Raw genomic sequence first — 20,568 nt, 5'->3', positions numbered from 1 at the left:
CCTGTTGTCTCAGCCTGGATGCTACTGTGGTCACAGGGACAGCTGTCTCACCTTAGCCGGACATGAAGACAGGGAACAAGAACCAGACTTTAGCATGTTCTCCATCACAACCATTGCCAAGGGGATTCAAGGTGTTTCCGCTACAGTGGTCTAACCCCATCGAACCCATTTCCTCACTTGCTGTCCACAGAAACCAAGACGCAAAGCTGAGACAGATATGCGTACCCGGTGCATGGTCAGGTGAGGACTGGGTAGTGAGAAAGTCAGGGAGTAAACACTCTGTCCTTTTATGTCTGATTCTTCCTCCTCCTGTTCTCAGCCATTATCATTTCATACATCTTCTTCCTACCTGAAGACGAAGAACCCTGGCCAGGTTCTGCTCTGAGGCTGTGAGCGGCCCTTTGTGTTTTGCCTTTTCTGTTTTCTTGGCTCTTCAATCTTCTCTTCCTTTTCCTGCCCTGGGGTGGTAATCCTCAAATATGCCAGGCATGTTAGCTTTCTCAGCGCTCTATTTTCTACAGAGAGTGAGCTAAGAGAGAGCCTGAGGTGAACACACCTGGGAACCAACGGAAGAAGATGGAGAATCCTGGCCAAAGCCAGAGGAGGAACAGATGAGGAGGATCAAGATGTCTGGATTAGTGTCAGCAGTGGACATTCAAGGTCACAACCCCCAGAAAATGCAGAGGAAGACAACTAACTGTTGTTGAGCCACATAAGTGGCTAGGAAGTGAAGGTTGGTTTTGTGGTACAAGGAGAGCCTGTGTCAGCTTGATTTATGTAGCCTAGTAGGTCCGTGAGACTTCTGACAGGATATCATCCAGGGTGAGATTGTTCCCGAGATCTGATGAAGGAGTGGGGATGCATATGAAGGGAGATTGTCCCAAGCGGAAGGAGTGACTCCAAGAAGGTTTCATAACTTCCTTGTCAACTGGCCTGGATTTAGAATCACCTAGGAGACACGCTTCTGCTAGTTTCTGTGAGGGCATGTTCAGAGAGGTGCAACTGAGCAGGAAAGGCCCAGCATGGATGCTGGCAGTCCTATCTCATGGGCTGAGGTTCCACAAGCAATAGAAAGGGAAAACAAAAGTTGAATACCAGCATGCAGACTCTGACAGGTGACTACCAACCTCACATTCCGGCCTTTGTGCCTTCCCACCATGGAGGACTATACCCACTTTTAAAGTATGACAACCCAAACAAATCCTCCGTACTATATAGCTTTTTATCAGGCACTTGGTCACAGGGACAGGACTTGTAAGTAACACAGGTGGTGGCATCATTCTTACTCCTGAAAGATTTCTTCCTGAATGTCACAACATCTGTGGTGGTTTGAAATGGCCCCCAAAGGGAGTGACACTACTAGGCAGTGTGGCTTTGGTAGAGGAAGTATGTCACTGTGGGGGTGGGCTTTGAGGTCTCTTTTTCCTCAAGCTTCACTCAGTGACAGTCAACTTCCTGCTGCCTGCAGTATGTTGCGTTCTCAGCTCCGACACCACATCTGTCCGCAAGCTGTCATGTTCCCCATCATGATGATAATGGACTGGACCTCTGACTCTGTAAGCAAGCCACTCCAATTATGTTTCGTTTGTAAGAGTTGCTGTGGTCATGGTGTCCCTTTACAGCAACAGAAACCCTAACTACGATAACATCATATTCTACATCTCAACCCTTCATCAGCACACTGGGCATACAGAACCGAGACAGACATTTCACAAAACAATCGTTCTCCTCCGCCCTGGGCATCTAAACATGCGTACACTGGGCAGAACAACACCTTAAGGGCCGCATACCAGTGTCCCCAGCAACTGTTTCCACAGACAATGCTTTCCTCACCGCTGCCACAGAATCCCTGACAGAAGGGAGATTTTTTTTTTTTTTCTTCTGGCCCAGGTTTCAGATTTCAGCCCATCATGGTAAGGACCACATTAAGGCAGGAAGTAGACAGCAAAGGGCCAGGTGTAACCTTCAAAAGTCCATTTTTAAGGAACTATTCTGTCACATAGGCCCCACCTCCTTAGGTTCCACTGCCCCCTGGAAGAATACCACCATCTGGGGGTACAAGTGCTCAAATGAAAATTCTGGCAGGGCCATCTGAGACTCCAACCTGGACCCGTGATGAGGCGGATTTGTAGGTGTTGATATGAAAAGATCATCCATACTACACATTTTTAGAGATAAGAAGCAGACGAGTAAAAATAACCCCAGTTTAACAAAACAGTAGTTAAGACTCCAGTCTATTAAAAGTCTTCACAGGACATACAAGGTCTGGGAAGTACATGATCTATAAAAGTGGCTACTTTTCACATTGTGGATGTTTTAATTTCATCATTTGTATAATATACCACAATGTGTTCCTTTTTTAAATCAGGAAAAAAGGTCATAAAATTATGACAAAACAGCCCCAAAGAACTTCAGGAGTGTGTTAGGTAAAATGTATACCCAAGATTCATTTTGTGTTCTAGCCTCATAAATTCCTTGGCAGTGTGAAGCAAAGAATTTGAGAAACCACTTCTTTTCCTCTGGTGCTACCATCTTCGTTACTGAGGGAACCGAACCTGGAACGCATGTGTGGAGTGACCCAAGGGGACAGGCACTGGTTCACTGAGACGCAGACGCAGGCTGCCCTGCAGTGAATGCTTCTCCTTGCAGTAAGGGTGGAAAGCTGTCTGCAGGGACAGCGTTCAGTGAGCACCAGGTTCCCTTGGGTCACTTGCACACTCTGTAAAACACTGCAGTAAATCTCGAAATGAACTGTGTCTGATTGCTTGGATAAAACGGGGTTCTCCAGTGACGCAGTCATTACATATACCCCACCCCATCTCCCACCCACCAGTGTCTCTCGCTGGAGATTTGCCTGCTAGGACTGGGCTACACAGTATCCCAGCCTGCTGGATGGCACTTCTCCCTGGCATTTAGATGAATCCTTTCCTTACTTCAGTGCGAGGGAGACGTTTGAGGGTAGGACCATAGCTGTTATCTAGATGCCTGCTCCAGGGTAAGGAGCACATAGTTTCTGGGGTGAGTCTGCGATCCCTCTCACCTAAGGAAGAAACCCAGGCTGTGGGAGCCATCCTCACCCTGTAAGATGAGTGAGTGAGAAGAAATCCCATTTTTCTTCCTGTGGAACAGACGGCATTGGCAATGAGCCCGGTCATTCGGGAGTCTTCATCATCTGTTAATAAAACCCAACTTATAATTATGGCTGGCTATGCAGGAGGCCAAAATGAAGAGACAGAATTTATTTCTGGTTTTTCCATCCCGCCCCTTCTTGCCGTTTCCAATTTTAACGCCAAGTGTTAACTCCGAGGTTGGAGTTAGAAGTACAGAGCTTCCTGCCCCCACCCAAGTGCTCTATTAATCCAGAGCTAAGCCTTCTAAAGTCTCATGGCTTCCAGCATGAGGAGAAGACTGCTCCTTAGATTCCAGGACCACTGCAGGCTACTGTAGACAAGCTCCACAGAGCTTCTTCCTCCGTGGTTCCCGATTCCTGACACAGGGCCCCACCACCCGGGACATGTCCTTCTGAGCAGAATTTTTAGGTTCACAGATCCTATGACTGTTTTCCCATACTTTTTTCTTGCACTGTACAAAGCTTTTCAAAGGTTTCTCAAAGCCCCTCTCTATTTGCCTGTAATCTTCAGAAAAAATTTCATTTATGTATGACCCACCTGGAATTTATTTTATCTGTGAAATGACAATATAATTTAAAATACCGCTTGTTTACATACACTGCTTTTATTACTGTTATTCTGTGCTGTTTGTCCAGCCCCACTGGCTAAATGATGGCAGTTTTAGAATAGTCCTTCATACTAGACATCTTCCTCAAAACTCGTGCATTCGAGCACTGGCCTCAGCCTTCACCTTCCATCTCAACCTCTTCTTGTCTTTCCCTTTCTTTTCAATTCTCTGATTTCAATACAGGAAAACAGAAGAAACCAGAGACCTGTGTGCTCCAGCATCCCCTCCTGCCTCTGCGCTCAAATACGCCATCTCCTCTCCTACTCATATGGACAAACTCTATATGCCTAGCTTTTTAAAAAGCATTTTATTTTTTAATATTTAAAAGAATTTTAAAATTTAAATATATTTTGATTATATTCTTCTCCTCTTCATCCACCCAACTTTATTCTTTCTCAAAAAAAACCCCAATACAATAGCAGGACCCCCCCCCAAAACTAGGAAAAATAAAACCACATTTAAAAAAAACCTCAAAAGTATCCAATTGTAACCAAGTAAAAGCTTACATACAAAACCAAAACAAAACAATAACGACAACAAAAAGAAACCCTGTGGAGTACTGTCCAGTATATGTTGGTAACTACTCCTGAACACGAGGCCCATCCTCGAGTGGTGGACAGACTCTGCCATTTGACTGGAGAAAACGGATTCCCTCTTCCAGCAGGTATGAGTACAGTTGAGCTGTTACTGTGTCCCTGTCTTTTAAACTAACCCATTCAGGACATCATCCAGCAATTTTCCTGTCGTCTGTATCAAACTCCAATTTTAATTTTTACACATTATTTCTTCTTTCTAGAAACACACAGAAGCTCTCTTGGTTCCATTTCCACCTTCTAGCCATTATGCCTTCTTCCCATACCGCCAAAATCCGCAAAATTGTTTATGGTCGACACCTCCAACCAGACTCCAACTCTTAAACCCGTATCCGTAAGAGGACAATGATGACTGAGATATGGGCCTTTGTCTCCTGAGACGGTCTTTGTGGTTTCTAGCACGTCTGAGATAAAAAGGGCAGAGGACAGGCTGACGGCAGTACTACCTTCTTAGCTGTCCCGGGCTCAGAGCTGCCCTGGCTCCTTCCCGAGATGCCCCTCAGCGCTTACGGCACTGTGAACCAGAGAACCTTGGCAAGAATGAGTAGGAAGACCTACTAAACATGATGGCATTAGCATGCGCTGCCAGGTGAAGACCAGCAAGCAGCAGAAAAGCTCACCAGGAATGAAAGTTAGGCAAACAGGACTCCAAAGACACCTAGTACACTAGTTAGAATGGAGAGCTAAGGCAGAACCATCGCGAGATACTATTTTCTGACTGGGCATCCTGAGAATAAAAAGCAGAACTGAAAATCTGCAAGGGTAATGGGCACTTACTTACAAATCAATAGGGCTGGCCAGCCTTCAGTACCCACCCTCCACAGCCCTCATGGAGACCCCCGTGGAGAAAGTCAGGTCACTGTTCACACAGACACTCCACACACCGGCAGGTCACTATTCACACAGACACTCCACACACCCCCGTGGAGAAAGTCAGGTCACTGTTCACACAGACACTCCACACACACCCATGGAGACCATCAGGTCACTGTTCACACAGACACTCCACACACCGGCAGGTCACTGTTCACACAGACACTCCACACACCGGCAGGTCACTGTTCACACAGACACTCCACACACCGGCAGGTCACTGTTCACACAGACACTCCACACACCGGCAGGTCACTGTTCACACAGACACTCCACACACCGGCAGGTCACTGTTCACACAGACACTCCACACACCGGCAGGTCACAGTTCACACAGATACACATCTGAGCAAACCATGGTGGCAGCAGTGCACAGAGGAGCTCTGCTCACCTCATTTGACCCCAGCTCTCATGCAACACTTACCTTTTCCACTGAACAAGAGTTGGGGGCACTTCCTCCACTGTTCTTGGCACATCTCACCTGATCTACATTTAGTCTTTTCGAAGGTCATTTTTATTCGGATTTGAAGTTTAATTCCAACAGTTAAGAGAATATGCCCTCTATGATAAGTTAATTAAAGTAATTCTTGACATTTCCAGACTCTTCCCAGTTCCCCAAAGGCACAGTTTCACAAACTTTAATTCAGTGTGGTTTCTAGCATTCACTCAAAGAACACAGCAAACCAAAGTCACCGGCCAGTCATTTATTGTAGGGCCATACATAGTTCTTCTAAGGAACACACTGTCATTGACTTGATGGTCACAAATACATGATAATTTCTTTTACTGGTATATTTTTGCTCAGTTTGGTAAGGCAAAATAAAGATTATTATTAAAAAATTATAAATTGTATGCAAAAGTCCTAATTTAACAACTGAAAAAATGGCAGGATTAAAGATTGCTAGTCCTGATATGTCAACCAGCATCGTGCATTTCAAATAAAGAAAACAACCCACCCTGGTCCAAGACAGCAGATGCTAGCAGGAGAAGTGAAGCTACCTGCTACAGAAGCGTAGTCAATGAGCAATTACAAAAGGTAAGAAAACTGCTGCCACCCAACCCGTGGGAGGACATTAGGAGTTGTGTTCTCAACGAGGAGTCAGGATGGTGTGACCAACACTTCTACCCAGGATCCCCTCTCATCTGCTGTCTAGGTTTCCTGAGCTTTGGCTTGTCCTTGAAGCTGTAGAAATGAGGAGACACAATGGTGCTTGGCCTTCAGTGAGGGGCTCACAACACCCGAAGGAGGTCCAGCGAAATCCTAGATCTGGGGATGTCGATGTTGAGGACTTTCACTTCCACTTTCTCTCCAGGACCTAAGCCCAGGCTCCTTCTCTTCTTTGTTTTAGATAGCTTTGCTTCTGTTATGCTTCGTATAGGAATGAGACCCAACTTCCCCACTCCGATATCCACAAAAACCCCAAACAGAGTGGCATTCTCGACTTTGCCTGTAAGAACTGTCCCAACCTGTAGATCTTCCAGACACACTATGTTTCTCTTGAAGTCAGGTTTATCAAAATCTATGAGGAAAGAGGGCAAATGTTAGTATAACCAAGAAGACGCTGCGCTGAGAGGTCTGGAGTTCACTGTGTACTGACTGATAGGGATGCTCAGATCAATAACAGTCTCTGAGGGAAGACAAAAGGAGCTGAGTGCACAGGCTTGTCCTGAGGGGGGGAAAAATACATCCTGGGAGAAACAGACAAATCAAGAAAAATTTCTCCGACATTGTCTTCTCTCTACAGTCTGCCTCACTAACGTGAACACGAGCAGTCTAAGGCCATGGACAGACAGTCTCCTTTTCTTTTTGGCAAAGGACTATTGGAGTGTACCTTTGCTGGGGACCACACTGGACTACATGACAAACGCTCAGGAAAGGAGATCCCTGGAGACACGAGAACAGGAGTTAGCTTCCAGTTCCTGGATTCTTAAATTGTTTCAAGGTGGTGAAAGTTCCACTAGTTTCTGGACAAACGTGGGTGAAATCAAATGTTCTCTCTCTACTTCTTCCCACAAACCGGGAATTCAGGAGTCAATGTTTTCTGTTTCAAACATATTTATTCAGTCCGGACACATAGGTTCTCTATTACCTATGGCTCAGAAACCCACACCAGTCAGAGCTAGCCTTCTCTCTCTCTTCCTTCAGCTAAGCTGATTGAGTATTTACTTCCTCCCATCTCATGGCCAGGTGCTCAGCTGGATGCTAGATACACAGAGACAAAGATCCCGAGGTCCCCATCTCAGCCTTGCCAGTCCTCTCCTGGCCCACCCTCCTATCCATGCTTCTATTCACCAACACTAGCCCTTACAGAGTCAGCACCCAGTCCATTCCCGCTTTCTCCGCAGCTGCTGCCTGCCCTGGCTACCTGCTGAGTTATTCTTTACAACTGAATTAACAACCACTCGCCTTTCTCGTCCTCCCTAAGTCCAACCACCATAAGATCAGGATCTTTTAGAAATAAGCTCCCCCACTGCTATCAAACAAGCCCAAACCCAGGAAACCCAATTTCACTGTCCTCATTAAGCACCCCAATATGGTAACTGACTCTTGAGATTTTACCTGATGCTGAATCCCAAAGCAGGAAACCTCGGGGAATTCAACCCACAGAGGGTGAGGGCTACTCAAAGCCGAGTGAAACTCGGGCACCCAGGGCCAGGGCAGGATGGTCTCCAGGCCCATGCTTGAAAACTCTCTCCTCCTTTTCCTTGCAGAAGTCCAGTTGCTGCCAATCCTCAAAGGGCTCTGATCAACTCAGAGCTCAGTTTAACTTTGCATGAAAGCCAGACTCAAGAGCTACTCAACATGTTCCCCTAGATGGCTTGGGCCGCTGAGAAACCCAAAATCCTCCATGTACACGCAAATTTTAACACACTGAGAGCCAGGGCGGCAGTTAGGTCACTGTCATCAGCTTGCTCCTAAGTAAGGAAACTAACTTGCAAGAGAGCTTTGATAAAAAGGAACTGATTATGTCACTGAAAAAAACTGAAGTTTGACGAGTATGAGAAAGAATGAAGCTATTTAGACAGAAAACACTTTTGAAAAAAATGGAGAAAAGAGATGTAATTCAAATACTATAATACGAAAATGCCCAAAATATGTCTATCCCCTCTCTACCTCCAAAGTATGACTCATCAGCATCCCGACCCTTTGAGAATGTGTTCAGTAGTAAAATGATAGTTTTCAAATATCTTGAAAACTGTGACTTAACAAGGGCAAAGGTTAGTTGCAAAGTCTGCTTAAAGAACCCTATTTGAAATTGTACTTGTCACGCTGGAAAGACTGGGTCTGTCTGCGTTCTGCTCAACAAGAGGCTCATTAAGGAAGGCCCTTTGCTTAGCTGGGCTGACTGGGTGTTTGCCTTTGAGTCCTTGGTGCAACTGAGATAATAAAGCAATCAACAGTATGATAGAAAAACCAAGATATCAGGAAAAGCCAATACAGGCTACCTGTGGCTAAAGTCTTTGTCAACCATCCAGTTGGTACATAGGCATGTCACCAATTTCAGCCTGTGTGAGAGACATTGATCTTAGTGTTTCTGCAAAAGACAGCCATGGAGTCCACATAGAGAGAAGCAGGCTTCTTGGCAGTTTCATCTGTGGGAGCAGCCACTTCACATGAAGGACAACTGGAAGGCTTTGATACCACTGGTCTTACTCAGTGTTTTATTTTCTCCAGTGGCAATTGGGTCTCAGTGGGCCATTGCTCTCAACAACTATGGCTATTATACTTCCTTTACCCTCTACCTGCACAGAAAGCCAAGAGCATTCTAAATCAGAAAGATGATCAACACAGTTATCTTCTATTTGTTCATCGTGTTCTGTGACATGGAATCCAGAAACCTGGAAGGCTGCAATTTAGGAAGAAGATTCACTTGGCATGAAGGGAAAATTTTATCTTCCAGCACTTCACTTCAGACAGAAGATAATTTACAGTATACTCAGGAGAGCACGCCTCTGTGCACACGGTGATGCATCATCTAGCTGAGTGCACTGCGAATTAACAGCGGGCAAGGAGTCAGAGCCCTGCTTCTGTTTGACTCCAGACACCAATTCTAGTTACTGTGGAGGTCAAATGCTGACCCTCGGCTCTCTCATGGACAGGATGGCAGAATCTGTTCACTGCAGGCACTCGGCCATTGTGAGGATCAAAGGTGATGGCGTAGCTATACGAAAGCATGGGCTTCACCTCAAGTTCAGCTTACCTGTTCGGAAGTCAAAGCCTTCGGGCTGGCTCAGACCATCCATGATGACCTGTAAGGTGTGTGCTGTTGTCTGTAACCTCTCTGCAATCTTCTCTATACTTTCATTTCCAAGAGATGAATTTATTTTTTGTTGCATTTCAGGCTTTCCAATCTCATGCAGCGTCCCACCAATGAATGACAAAAACCTTCCGTGGAAAAGAAAAGCCCAAATTCATCAGTAATACAACTTTTTACATTTTCTTGCATAGGTCATCTTCAAATTCTCTTTCCCCAGGTCACTATACATCAACTGGCCTTTGCTGTAATAAGTGATGGAGCTGAAGGGCATGTGGGCGGGACAGGAATGTATTTAAACTTTGGCCCAGGAACATTTTACAGTTTGTTGTTCATTACGAGTCAGTGTCACACGCAGACTTTCTAGACAAGGCTGTCTGTACTTACCGCACGTTCCTACCATTTTCAGTTAGGAAAACATTGAATTTAGAGCGCCAGTCACATACAATCTATTGGTGATACCAAAATCCAACATGGCATATGTCAAGCATTGCCAAATTCTGACAAACACTCTGCTCATGTCTTGCTGTATGTGTATATCTATGTGATGGGAGGGTGACCTGCCAGTACCAATGCCACCAATGCCACCGAGCCACATATACATGAAGTTATCTAAAACTTTCAGGAGTATTCAGCAGGAAAATAAACACCAGAGGGCAACTAGGCATTTGTGAGTGCTCGTAGAATGTGTAAGTGGCATGCATAAGAGAACCCAGACACACCCCACAGCAACAATAGAAAAGGGGAATGTGAAAGAAAAAGTGATTTTTTTCCCAAAAGGAGGCAAGTAAAATCTCAAAGATATAATCTAAAGATGAATGTTCTTTCTATTCTTTATACACTACATACTGCAGTGTTTGCTATCCCCCTGCTTGCACAGATGCTACCCAATTATTGAGCAGAGGTAAAGCCATAGCAACACAAAACAAAAAACGATGGTTAGGATGCAGTTCCCTTCAGTTTCATGGGAGTTCTGGGTCATGGCTCCCTTTCTTGACGTTCCTTGGCTGGGCATTTTTCTACATCATTAAGTTCCATTTCCTATGATTAATGGCACTTTAAAAATGTCAACACAGTAATCAGACAGATAGTGATACTAATGCCCTCAAATTCTTTCCTTTAAGAATGCCTCTTGAATACAGGAAGGGAAAAGGAAACTGCTGGAGGTCTGTCTCTAGATCTGGCCCACATGGCAGGCAACTGCACTGTGCAGAACTGGTTGCTTGCCATCCTGATTCTCTGTTTGCACAGTGTTCAAGCAGAGCAGACCTCTTTCTTCAGTGACACTCTGGTGCTGATTATCCTGTGGGAAAAGGCTCTCACCTCACATTTAACTAGGATGTCTCTTGGGCTGGTTCAAATGTGCAACCCTTCTACATTTCTGGAGCCACAGTTTTTATTTTAGAAGATCCTCTAGCATCCACCAAATTCTCATGAGGATCTGTTTTGGTTAGCAGTCTCATAAAGAAGACAAGGAGTGATGCTTAGATCCTTCTTTGGACACGAGCATCCTCTGGAGACCAGGGATTCCCCAGCAGGTGGGGAGGCAGCCTGTGTGTTATACTGACTGATGGACGGCAGCACCAGGGCCAGCTGCTGGAGTTCCTACTGATAGGGTAGCTGACACAGGCAGTATCTGCACACAGCTAACTCATTTTTCAATAACAGCCACTCTTTGGACAGCCCTTTCTGATACTCACTAGTTTGGCTTTACTGTGTGTACAACTAGTTACTATGTAGAGCACCTTCCGGCACCTCAATACTCTGGCTCACACAATTAACCATTTGTTAAGATGCACAAAATTAGTGGACAATATACATATATATGAAACGCATCTAGCAATTAGTAAAGTATGGCAGAAAACTTCCCAAAGCACCCACTCAGCAGGCCACTTAGAGTCTTAAGACTGTATTGTATGTGAATACTTGCGCACGCACGCACACACACACACACACACACACACACACACACACACACTGGAGAGATAGTAACTGCTACAAAATCACATTTATATAAAAAAGTCTGCTTTTAGTGATTGCGACTATAAGAAGATAATGGGTTTGTTTAACTTAGGAGTGTATTTCCTATATCATTTTCATCCTCATGAAGCCTAAAGGCAGCCACTGAAATCAAAAAGAAAGTATCATGTTTGCTTCCAGCTAAAGCTCTGTATTGATCAACTTTATTTTTTAACAATAAAGGAACAAAGTTAAATAGTTCTTGCATTTTGAAAACTTCCTTGAAGTTGACCAGTCCACAGAAAAACCAACAGAAGGGAGGGAAACCTGGGGAGGACCGGAGCAAGCACTGCGGCAGGTCTTACTCTACCTGGGTCTCGGGTACATTTGGCTGCCAGGACAGGAGGGGACACTTCATGCTCAGGAGCTGCTCAGGAAAAGCCTTCTCCAGATTCTAAATTTTCCTCTAGAATTGAGAACTAAGGCCAACACAAAGTACTTCCTAGCTCAAAAGTACAAAAGGAAAACACATCCTTGAAGCCTGGAACCTAGAATGAGCCCACAAAGATGAACATACGCCAAGCTCCGCTAGCTACACATCCTCATTTGATCCCAGCAATCTTCAAATGCAGAAAACAAAAATCGAGGGAGGCTTAATAGCCTGCCCATGGCCATGCAGCTACTCCTAGTCATTGGAGTCTCATCTCACACATAGGTGTCCATGCCACTGAGTACACATAAAAATTACTGTTATATTTGGCAAAATAAAACTCAATGTGTCGGGAAATATCATACCAGCACAATATAATGTCAGATCACTTCTAAACATTAGGTAGTTAACACCAAGAAAATCCCATAAAGAACTTACTATACACAAGCTTTTAAATGGACAGTTCTCACAAGTCAATTAAAACCATCATCTTGCTTTCTCTCCTGTCTCTGGAAGGCTTTTTCCATTTGCTAAGGACTGCTGTTAGAGCTGCTGTTTTTATTTAATATGTAATTTCATCCATCTTACTTAAAGTAAGAAAGTAGCATAAATGCAACAAATAAGCACATCATGTTCTTTTAGCACACATCTGCACAAAGTTAAAACAGACTCTGCAGCGGAGACCACGCTTACCCTGCAAGTACAAAGCTACACAAGCTAACACTGCTGATGTTTTCAACAGAAGCTTGCGACAAAGGCCAGGTCTTTCTCTACAAAGGAGAAGAAAAGTCTTTGTAAAACTTTTCCCCCAAAGAGTAAGAAATTCTCCAGATTCATAAGACTTTGGAAATGACCATTCAGATTTCCGTAATCATTTCCAGCCCAGGGATTTAGGAGTGGAGGGGTTTGTTACATAGAGCAACATGACACCCTGTGGAGCTCACAAGAACCTTGGTGATATAACACCATGACTTTAAAAAAAAAAGGTACATACGGTTTACAGCCCATTGAGAGAGAGAGAGAGAGAGAGAGAGAGAGAGAGAGAGAGAGAGAGAGAGAGATGCTACCATAGCAAACTCCATGGTTTTCAGAGTTTTTCACAATTGCTTCATTTTATCCATTTATTATAGGAGTTTTGTCAACAAGTAAAAAATTCAACACAAGAGCACGACCATTTTGGAAGGAAAAGGAAACAGGGTAGGTCACATGGTAATGTATGGAGAAATTCCATGACATGGGGGAGATTTAGCTTTTAGGCTGGGGTTGTGTGTTAAGTGGTGCACTGACTCAAAGTCCAGCAATGATTTGCTACTCTAAAGACTCCAGATACATGTATAGTTTCAAAGCTATTACTGGAACGAGGAGAGAAGAAACTTTAACACAGTGTGGCAAACGACAAGACCCCCTGTGCCTCTGCTGCTGTATATCCAAGTTGGTGTATTTAGGGGCACTGTGAACAATGAGTTCCGTCTGGATTGATGGAGAGGGTGTCAACTTGACCATATCAGATGTCTTGTGATCACATCGGGTGACAGCCATGGGGACTGCACTTTCATCACTAAGAACCTTCACATTTCTCCTGGGTAAATCAAGACATAGACCTGGACCAGAATCCTTAACAATCTGTGCTGATACACACCCCAGAAGCAAGGGACAATCCAAGAAAAGTGCATGTACAGAAGGCCCCAAAGCTGCCGACTGCTGTCCAGGAAAAGAGGGTAAGGAAGTGATAATGGAAATGGTATCTGAGTGGGTTTTTTTAGCATTTAATTAACCACAGAAAGAGCAAAGAACTCTCCATAAGAAAGAACAGCAGACAAGGCTTTAAGAATATAGAAAGATAAATATCCTGAGAGTTACAATGGGGCTGGCTGTGAAGACCCTCACACTCTGCCCTGGAAGTGCAGTTTTAAACAGTATGCACTATCTGGGCCAGAGTAGGGACAGATGACTTTAGAGCCATTTTGGGGCACTATTTAGAATGTCTTCAGAATGTCTCCTTCACTGGTGAGTAGCAGAAAGTCACTGAGAACCAAGAAGCCTGCTACCATTGATTGAGGAATACAGGGTCTTCTACACCCCCCCCTCACCTCCTGCAGAGCGATGAGATGATACACTTCCTTCCTTTTAAGGGCCATCAACAATGCTCAGAAGCAGAACTCACTGCATGCTGCAGTAACTGCAAGGAGAACCTGTCCTCACGCAGCTGTTTCAGTAAAACTCACAAGCTTCAGCATTTCAACATAGGGAATGAACTTTATTTAAAAAAACTTGCCAGTGGGCTGGAGAGATGGCTCAGTGGTTAAGAGCATTGCCTGCTCTTCCAAAGGACCCGAGTTCAATTCCCAGCAACCACAGGGTGGCTCACAACCATCTGTAATGGGGTCTGGTGCCCTCTTCTGGCCTTCAGGCATACACACAGACAGAAAATTGTATACATAATAAACAAATAAATATTTAAAAAAAAAAAGACTTGCCAGTTAAGTATCTTCACAAGTCTTCTAGAAGTTCAAGCATTAGGAGGATACCTGTTTAGAGACAGTTTCACCAAAGCATCTAAGATTGGTGAAGCAACAACCAATGTCATAAACAGCACTGATCACCTATTCCTGAACAACTGAATAACTTGCTATGAGTCATATGCTGTGTAAGTATCACAGTTCAACTTAAAAGTCACAAGGGTGGGTGTATGCACGTGTGCACACACACATAGACAGAGATAGAGAGACTGAAACAAAGGAGCCCAATGATGGGGTAATGAGAGAATGACAGCGTCCCTGTTCGGTCACCTCCTTTTCAGTGAGCCTAGGCATTCTCAAATATATAATGAGGAGAATTTGCTAAAATCAAAGTCTTGTGACAAAACGCTAAGGCCAATTAAAAATACACTGGAAAAGCTTGCTTAGCCTGGTTCAGTAAGCAGTATTCATGTGGAGAGATTCGGTATCAAGGAAACAGATACGCGGCCTTGAATAAGCTTTCTAAGAACTCGGGGAAGAAGAGGCCAGTTGGGACACTGTCACTTCTGCCTGTCCTCGGAGGCAGGGCTTCATGTTCAGACAGGTACACACCTTCAAAGTGCTCAAACACGCGTTCCACTCTCTGGAAAATCTTACTGAAGATGTAGCTTAAGAGATAAGAGAATCAAACGCCCCAGCGGTTAAGTGACCAGCGCAGAGTCACACAGCTGGAGCCAAAGGAAAAGCTACAGTCCTCTCCATCTTCACTAACACTTTGACCCTGACTTTATAGGAGCTCCAGTGCAGACACAAGATTCAGATTGCAGATAAAATTTGGCACCCAGAACTACTGCCTGGGAGCAATTTATTATTATTTTTTAAACCAAATTTGAAAGAAAGAAACTTTGGCTCTTTTTGAGTTACAGAGTAAGGGTTGAACAAAATTAAGTTAGTGGTTTCAAAGGCTGCAGCCTCTATATAGTTCAAAAACACTGTGTTTAGAATGAATATAATTTAATTTACTGCCTGTAAAGCCATAATGTGGATTAGTGCCTGCAACTATTTGAAAGAGGAGGGTAAATAAAGCAATAGTATTCAGAAGCACACAGGCGGCTGACGGAAGGAAAATCTGAAGCAAGTCACTCTAGTGTCACTTGGAGCAAGCCCAAGTGACAGGGAAAACTCCTAAGAGGTGAATTCCATACCACAAGGCCAATTGTCTATGACGTTCCTTTTAAAAACTAGCAGGAGCTTCCTAACATCTGCTGTTTGGGTAAATCTCCAGCAGCCCCTGAATGGCTAGGAAGCCTCTGTTTCAGTGGGGGAAGGGAGGCGGAAGCAGCTCATTTATGATGGCATAATATCAGAAGACAGGCTGAGACTCAAACCCACAGCTAGACAGGGAGCAGGAAGGTGAGAGAACAGGAGATAGAGTCAATCCCTTCCTGAGAGTCAGGCTCCAGGCTGAGGGGTCTAAACCTGAGCAAGAGTGAACAAGGAGACAGACAGACAAATACTTGTATTGTGGAAGCCTCTAAAGGTAGCACAGTCAATGGCTGGCCTGCAGCTCCTTCTTCATTCTCCTTCACTGGGAGGAGCTGGCTGTTCTACAGACATTAGCAGAGAAACCAGCCCACTCCTCAGTCCCAGGAGCGGGTATTGTTATGAATTAACAAAGCTAAATGTGCAAATTACAACCAGATCACAGGCTAGAATAACAGCCCCTCCCCCCCACAGCCTTAGAGAAGCTACTGTGAGCCGGGCGGTGGTGGCGAACGCCTTTAATCCCAACACTCAGGAAGCAGAGGCAGGCAGATCTCTGGGAGCAGCCAGCCTGGTCTACAACAACTAGTTCCGGGACAGGCACCAAAAGCTACAGAGAAAACCCTGTCTCGAACCCCCCCCCTCCCGAGAGAGAGAGAGAGAGAGAGAGAGAGAGAGAGAGAGAGAGAGAGAAACTATTGTGACTTCTCCATGCTTTCTTTCCCAAAGCTTGGCTGACAGCACCTTCTTGACAACAGCAAAAATAGCAGCGATCACTACAGCCACTATTGTGTTCCAGGAACTAAGTATACGACATACATTAACTTACCCAGTCACGTGAGATCAGCACTACTATTTTACTTATTTTACTTACAAGAACACTAAGGCTAGTGGTTTGAGGTCCAACAGCCAGGATCTGATCAGGCAGTCTGAGGACCTTTACTTCCTAGAACCCTCCACCAGTTTTGTTAGGCACTTAACTGGGCTGTGTTGGAACAATGTGTATGGTATTTCCAGGAGTGCCACAGCCAGGCCATCCATCCTTCAGCAGGCAGGTGCTCTGTCATCATTCCCCACTCTTGTGATAGCAGTTTTGATATGCAAACTTCCTGGGAACTACAGTGAGATGTTTAGATTAAGTAAATGGTTATCTATTATTGGCTAATCTTTGCAGCCTGCTTTCTCCAGGAAGACTGTCTTTCCAAGGCTGGAATTACAGGCTGCCCATTATGCCCATCTGCCTTTACTTGGTTCTGGATATCCAAACTCTGGTTCCCACACTTGTGTGCCAAGCGCTTTATCCTGAGTTGTCTTCCCAGACCACCTGTGCTTTTCTCTCTCTCTCTCTCTCTCTCTCTCTCTCTCTCTCTCTCTCTCTCTCTCTCTCTCTCACACACACACACACACACACACACACACACACACACATAACTTAAACTCCCTGCATTACACTTGTTGGTCATTAGAAGCTTTGCTCCTAGCTGGGCACAACTTAAGTGTAAGGTCACAAAACCTCTGCAGACAGTTCTAAAAGAGAAGTGCAGGCAGCAGACAGCCAACACTAAGGGTGTTAGGTACTGGAAGTGTGCCATCTGCCCCACTTGAGAGAGCTGCCCTACTGCTAGCCCATAGGTGCTGGTCTGAGTCCTCCTACCCACTGTGTGCATCCAATGGAGTCATTCTACTTCGGGTCTTAAAAACCCACTATAACTTCTCAATGAATCAAAAGTCAGCATTGACTGGTTTTTGTACACAAGTTTCACCCCTATCTATGGAAGCAGGGTGCCAAGTTTATGTGATTATTCTTGTCCTAGACCTGAATTTTACATTCACGGTTGTTGATGCTCTCAAAACACACCTTGCTGCAATGACTGTAAGAGGCAGAAACAGGCAGATCTGCAGTATTAAGGCAACTTGTAAGGAGGTCAGCACTGAGCTGATAGGAACTGCTCTTTGAAATCTGCTCACCTGGCTCATGACAATGGCACCATACCTGGCCCATGACAACTGCACCACATACCTCCCTCCGGCTACGCTGGCTCCTCTGGAAACCCACCTTCTAAAGTGCTCCCTAACGGCCCAAATGGAAACAGCATATACTTTATCAAAATGAGTGCTGAGTGAGTCTTGACATGAAACTTCCTGGCATTTTTCAAGTTAAACTGAGAGCAGAGAAGCACTGGAGCTCAACTATCGGCAATGCATCAGATTCTTAACCCAGCCTTCTCTGGGTGAGTGCCAGGTCCCATGTGATGCAGAGGGCTCAGCAGCAGAACCTGCAGCAGGAGTTCCCTTCTCTCCTAAAGCAAGAAGGAAAATCAGGTACGTGCCTAGCTCCGATACCAACCAAAATGGTAGGACAAAGGGAGAGGAGGCAGGGAGGGGCGGGGGCCTTACACACGCTCTTGCTGGGCTAGGCCTGCTTCCACTCATACTGCAGCAGCAATCAAACTACTCACATATGGATATGTAAGGATTCCTCCACAACAAAAAATGCAGAAACAACCGGCCTGTGGCTTTCCTCCGCTTGTCCAGTCTGTAAACTCTGAGAGGGCACTGGAAGCAGACATAAGGTTCTATGAAGGTACATGGGACTCTGTTTACAAGGTTGGAACCTTCTCAGTGAACTGGGATTCTCAAAGAGGTCCTTAGTCAGTACATGGATAAGCCAAGAATGCCAGGAAAGGATGATCATTCTAGTAACAGCTGTGCTTGCACATTGAATTCAGCAGCTTTAGACTACAGAAAAGAAAAATGTTGGAAGCCAATCTAAACGTTTCACCTTGTTCTGGGAAGGTTCACTCATGGTTTCTTTTCCTCAGTGTTCTCGCATGGTTCCCTTTTGTTCTCTGTTCTTTCACTTATTCCTTCAAACTGCTGGATCGGTCTTTGTTGGGTGCTGTAGATACTGTGGTAAGCCAGATTCCGATCGTCCCTAGCCAACTGGAGCTTATAGCCTTCAATAACTAACCTTTAATTACATTGCTACGAGCCTAACAAAGCTGATGCCAATTTTTCCGATGCATTATTTAAGTTACAGGTTCAGGAACAATTATAGAGGGTCAGAACTTTAACTATGCTATTACACTGTGTGGTTTTTTTTTTTTTTTTTTTGCTTGTTTGGTTGGCTTTTTAACCATCCAAGTCTATTGTGAATATGTAAGATAAAGTAGATAATAATACAGTCACATCAAAATATGTTTAATGACAAAATTGAAATCTAATTCTATTTTTCTTGATTTTATACAAACAAGTCTTTTAAAGACTTCTATGATCAGTTAAATATCTTTGTTTTTCAATACTTTTATGTTTGCTTGCTTTTTATCTATGTGTATGAGTATGTGTCTTTATGTGTGCATGTATGTGCATGATGCTCATTGAGGAAAAGATCCCCTAGAGCTGGACAGGTTGTAGCCACCTGATGTGGGTGTTGGGAACTCAGAGTTCTCTGGAAGAGTAACAAGTGCTCTTAATCACTGAGCCATCTCTCTATTCCCTGCTATCTTTTTTAATGGTTCCATTATTACCATATGAATTTTGTTGATGATGATTTTATTCATTATTTGGGATGTGTATCACAGTGCAACAGGATGTGTAGAACTGAAACATGAATAGAGATGATCTACGTTCTCAAGAAGCCTATCAATGCAGGGAAGAAAAGCACTCTTGGATGCTAGACTAGAGGTCAACAATTAGTAAGTGGCCATTATGAAGCTCACAGATATCTCTAACAGTATGGGCCCATATTTTATACAAAATATTTACAGCCAGACTCTCTGGCCGTGCTTAATTTCCAAGGTAGCTGCAATTCTGCCAAACAAGCTAGCCACTTAACAAAGACTCGGGATGTATGGCTCCTTCTCTTTTGTTATTATATAGATCGCCTGGGGAGGGGTGTTGATTCCAAAGCTGGTGACTTAAGGTGCAGGTGTTTTGGTAGTCCCGCAGTCCCCCAAAAAGAGAGTACCCACCTTGGTTTACCTGGGGGATAAAAGGTATTTTGAATAATAAACACGGGTAGTTCTTCAGGAATAAATGAAGCCTGAGATGCCCTTCCGATATGGCTGTGTGAACTGTGTCTCATTATTTCTCACGCCTCCTTACCCATCGAGTTAGGGGAAAATAGTTTCTATGCTGGGGGCACGGACCCTGACATAATGGCACCCAACGTGGGGCTGACCACTGAACCCCGAGAAAAGCCAGAGAAAGAACAAAAAGTACAAGAGAGACAGTGAGTGCTGACCACTGAACCCCAAGAAAAGCAGGAGAAAGGACGAAGGAGAATGTGAGGTTGATCTGCGAACCCCAAAAAAACAAGAAAGAAGTGACCAGGCATGAGGAATCCACAAGAAAATATCGGTGGATACGATGAAAACCAAGCCAGATGGCTTCCAGAGGGACTGATTTGGTGCATTCAGTAGAAGGACAACAGACCGGCAGGAGAAATGGAATAAGAGGAACTGATAATCCAGCTTTCCCAGCCTCCACAGAGAGGAGCACCTGATTTGGACCTGCAGGATGCCATTCTGCCTCCAGAGACTTCGGACAAAAAGACCCTGCTGAGATGTCTGTAGCTTGCTGTGGTTTGAAACCTGTTTGCTTTAAAACTAAGATACAGACTAAACATTTAAATGTTCTCAATTTCTGGGACACAAAATTTATTTTGAGTAAAATATTAAACTTAAAATCTAAGACCTAAGCTTTACCCTCAGGGAAAGAAAGACTCAAAATAAGAAATGGCTAAAACCCCTCTTCACTTAAGAAGGGGGCAGACTAAGGGCTTAACAGCTGCTCGGAGACTGAAAGTGGCAGTTGATAACAGCAAATGGTATTGTACTCTTACTGGTAATGACCTGATATTTACAACTGCATATAAGATGGTGAAAAAAATTGGTATTGACCAATGGTTCTAAAAACAATGGTACTGACCGAAAAAAAATTTTAAAAAGTTGGTACTGACTGACAAAAAAATAAAATTATGATATGGAAAAAGATTA

General features: G+C 44.3%; 1 protein-coding gene across 1 annotated transcript in view; it reads right to left on the bottom strand.

The window, feature by feature from the left end:
* Positions 1 to 5,893: 5,893 nt before the first annotated feature.
* The window catches only part of Srbd1 (S1 RNA binding domain 1), a 187,476-nt gene continuing 172,801 nt past the window's right edge, over positions 5,894 to 20,568 (bottom strand). Inside the window, exons 20-21 of the mRNA XM_050146070.1 lie at positions 9,407 to 9,591; positions 5,894 to 6,724 (exon numbers count right to left, since the gene is read on the bottom strand). Of these exons, the coding sequence (XP_050002027.1) occupies positions 6,435 to 6,724; positions 9,407 to 9,591 (475 nt within the window). The 3' untranslated portion in view covers positions 5,894 to 6,434. The remainder of the gene's footprint in view (positions 6,725 to 9,406; positions 9,592 to 20,568) is intronic.

This window comes from Alexandromys fortis, unplaced genomic scaffold, assembly GCF_014885135.2.
Source record: "Alexandromys fortis isolate MF-2015 unplaced genomic scaffold, M_Fortis_MF-2015_v1.1 scaffold_42, whole genome shotgun sequence".
NCBI lineage: Eukaryota > Metazoa > Chordata > Mammalia > Rodentia > Cricetidae > Alexandromys > Alexandromys fortis.
This window is presented reverse-complemented; position numbering and strand designations above follow the sequence as displayed.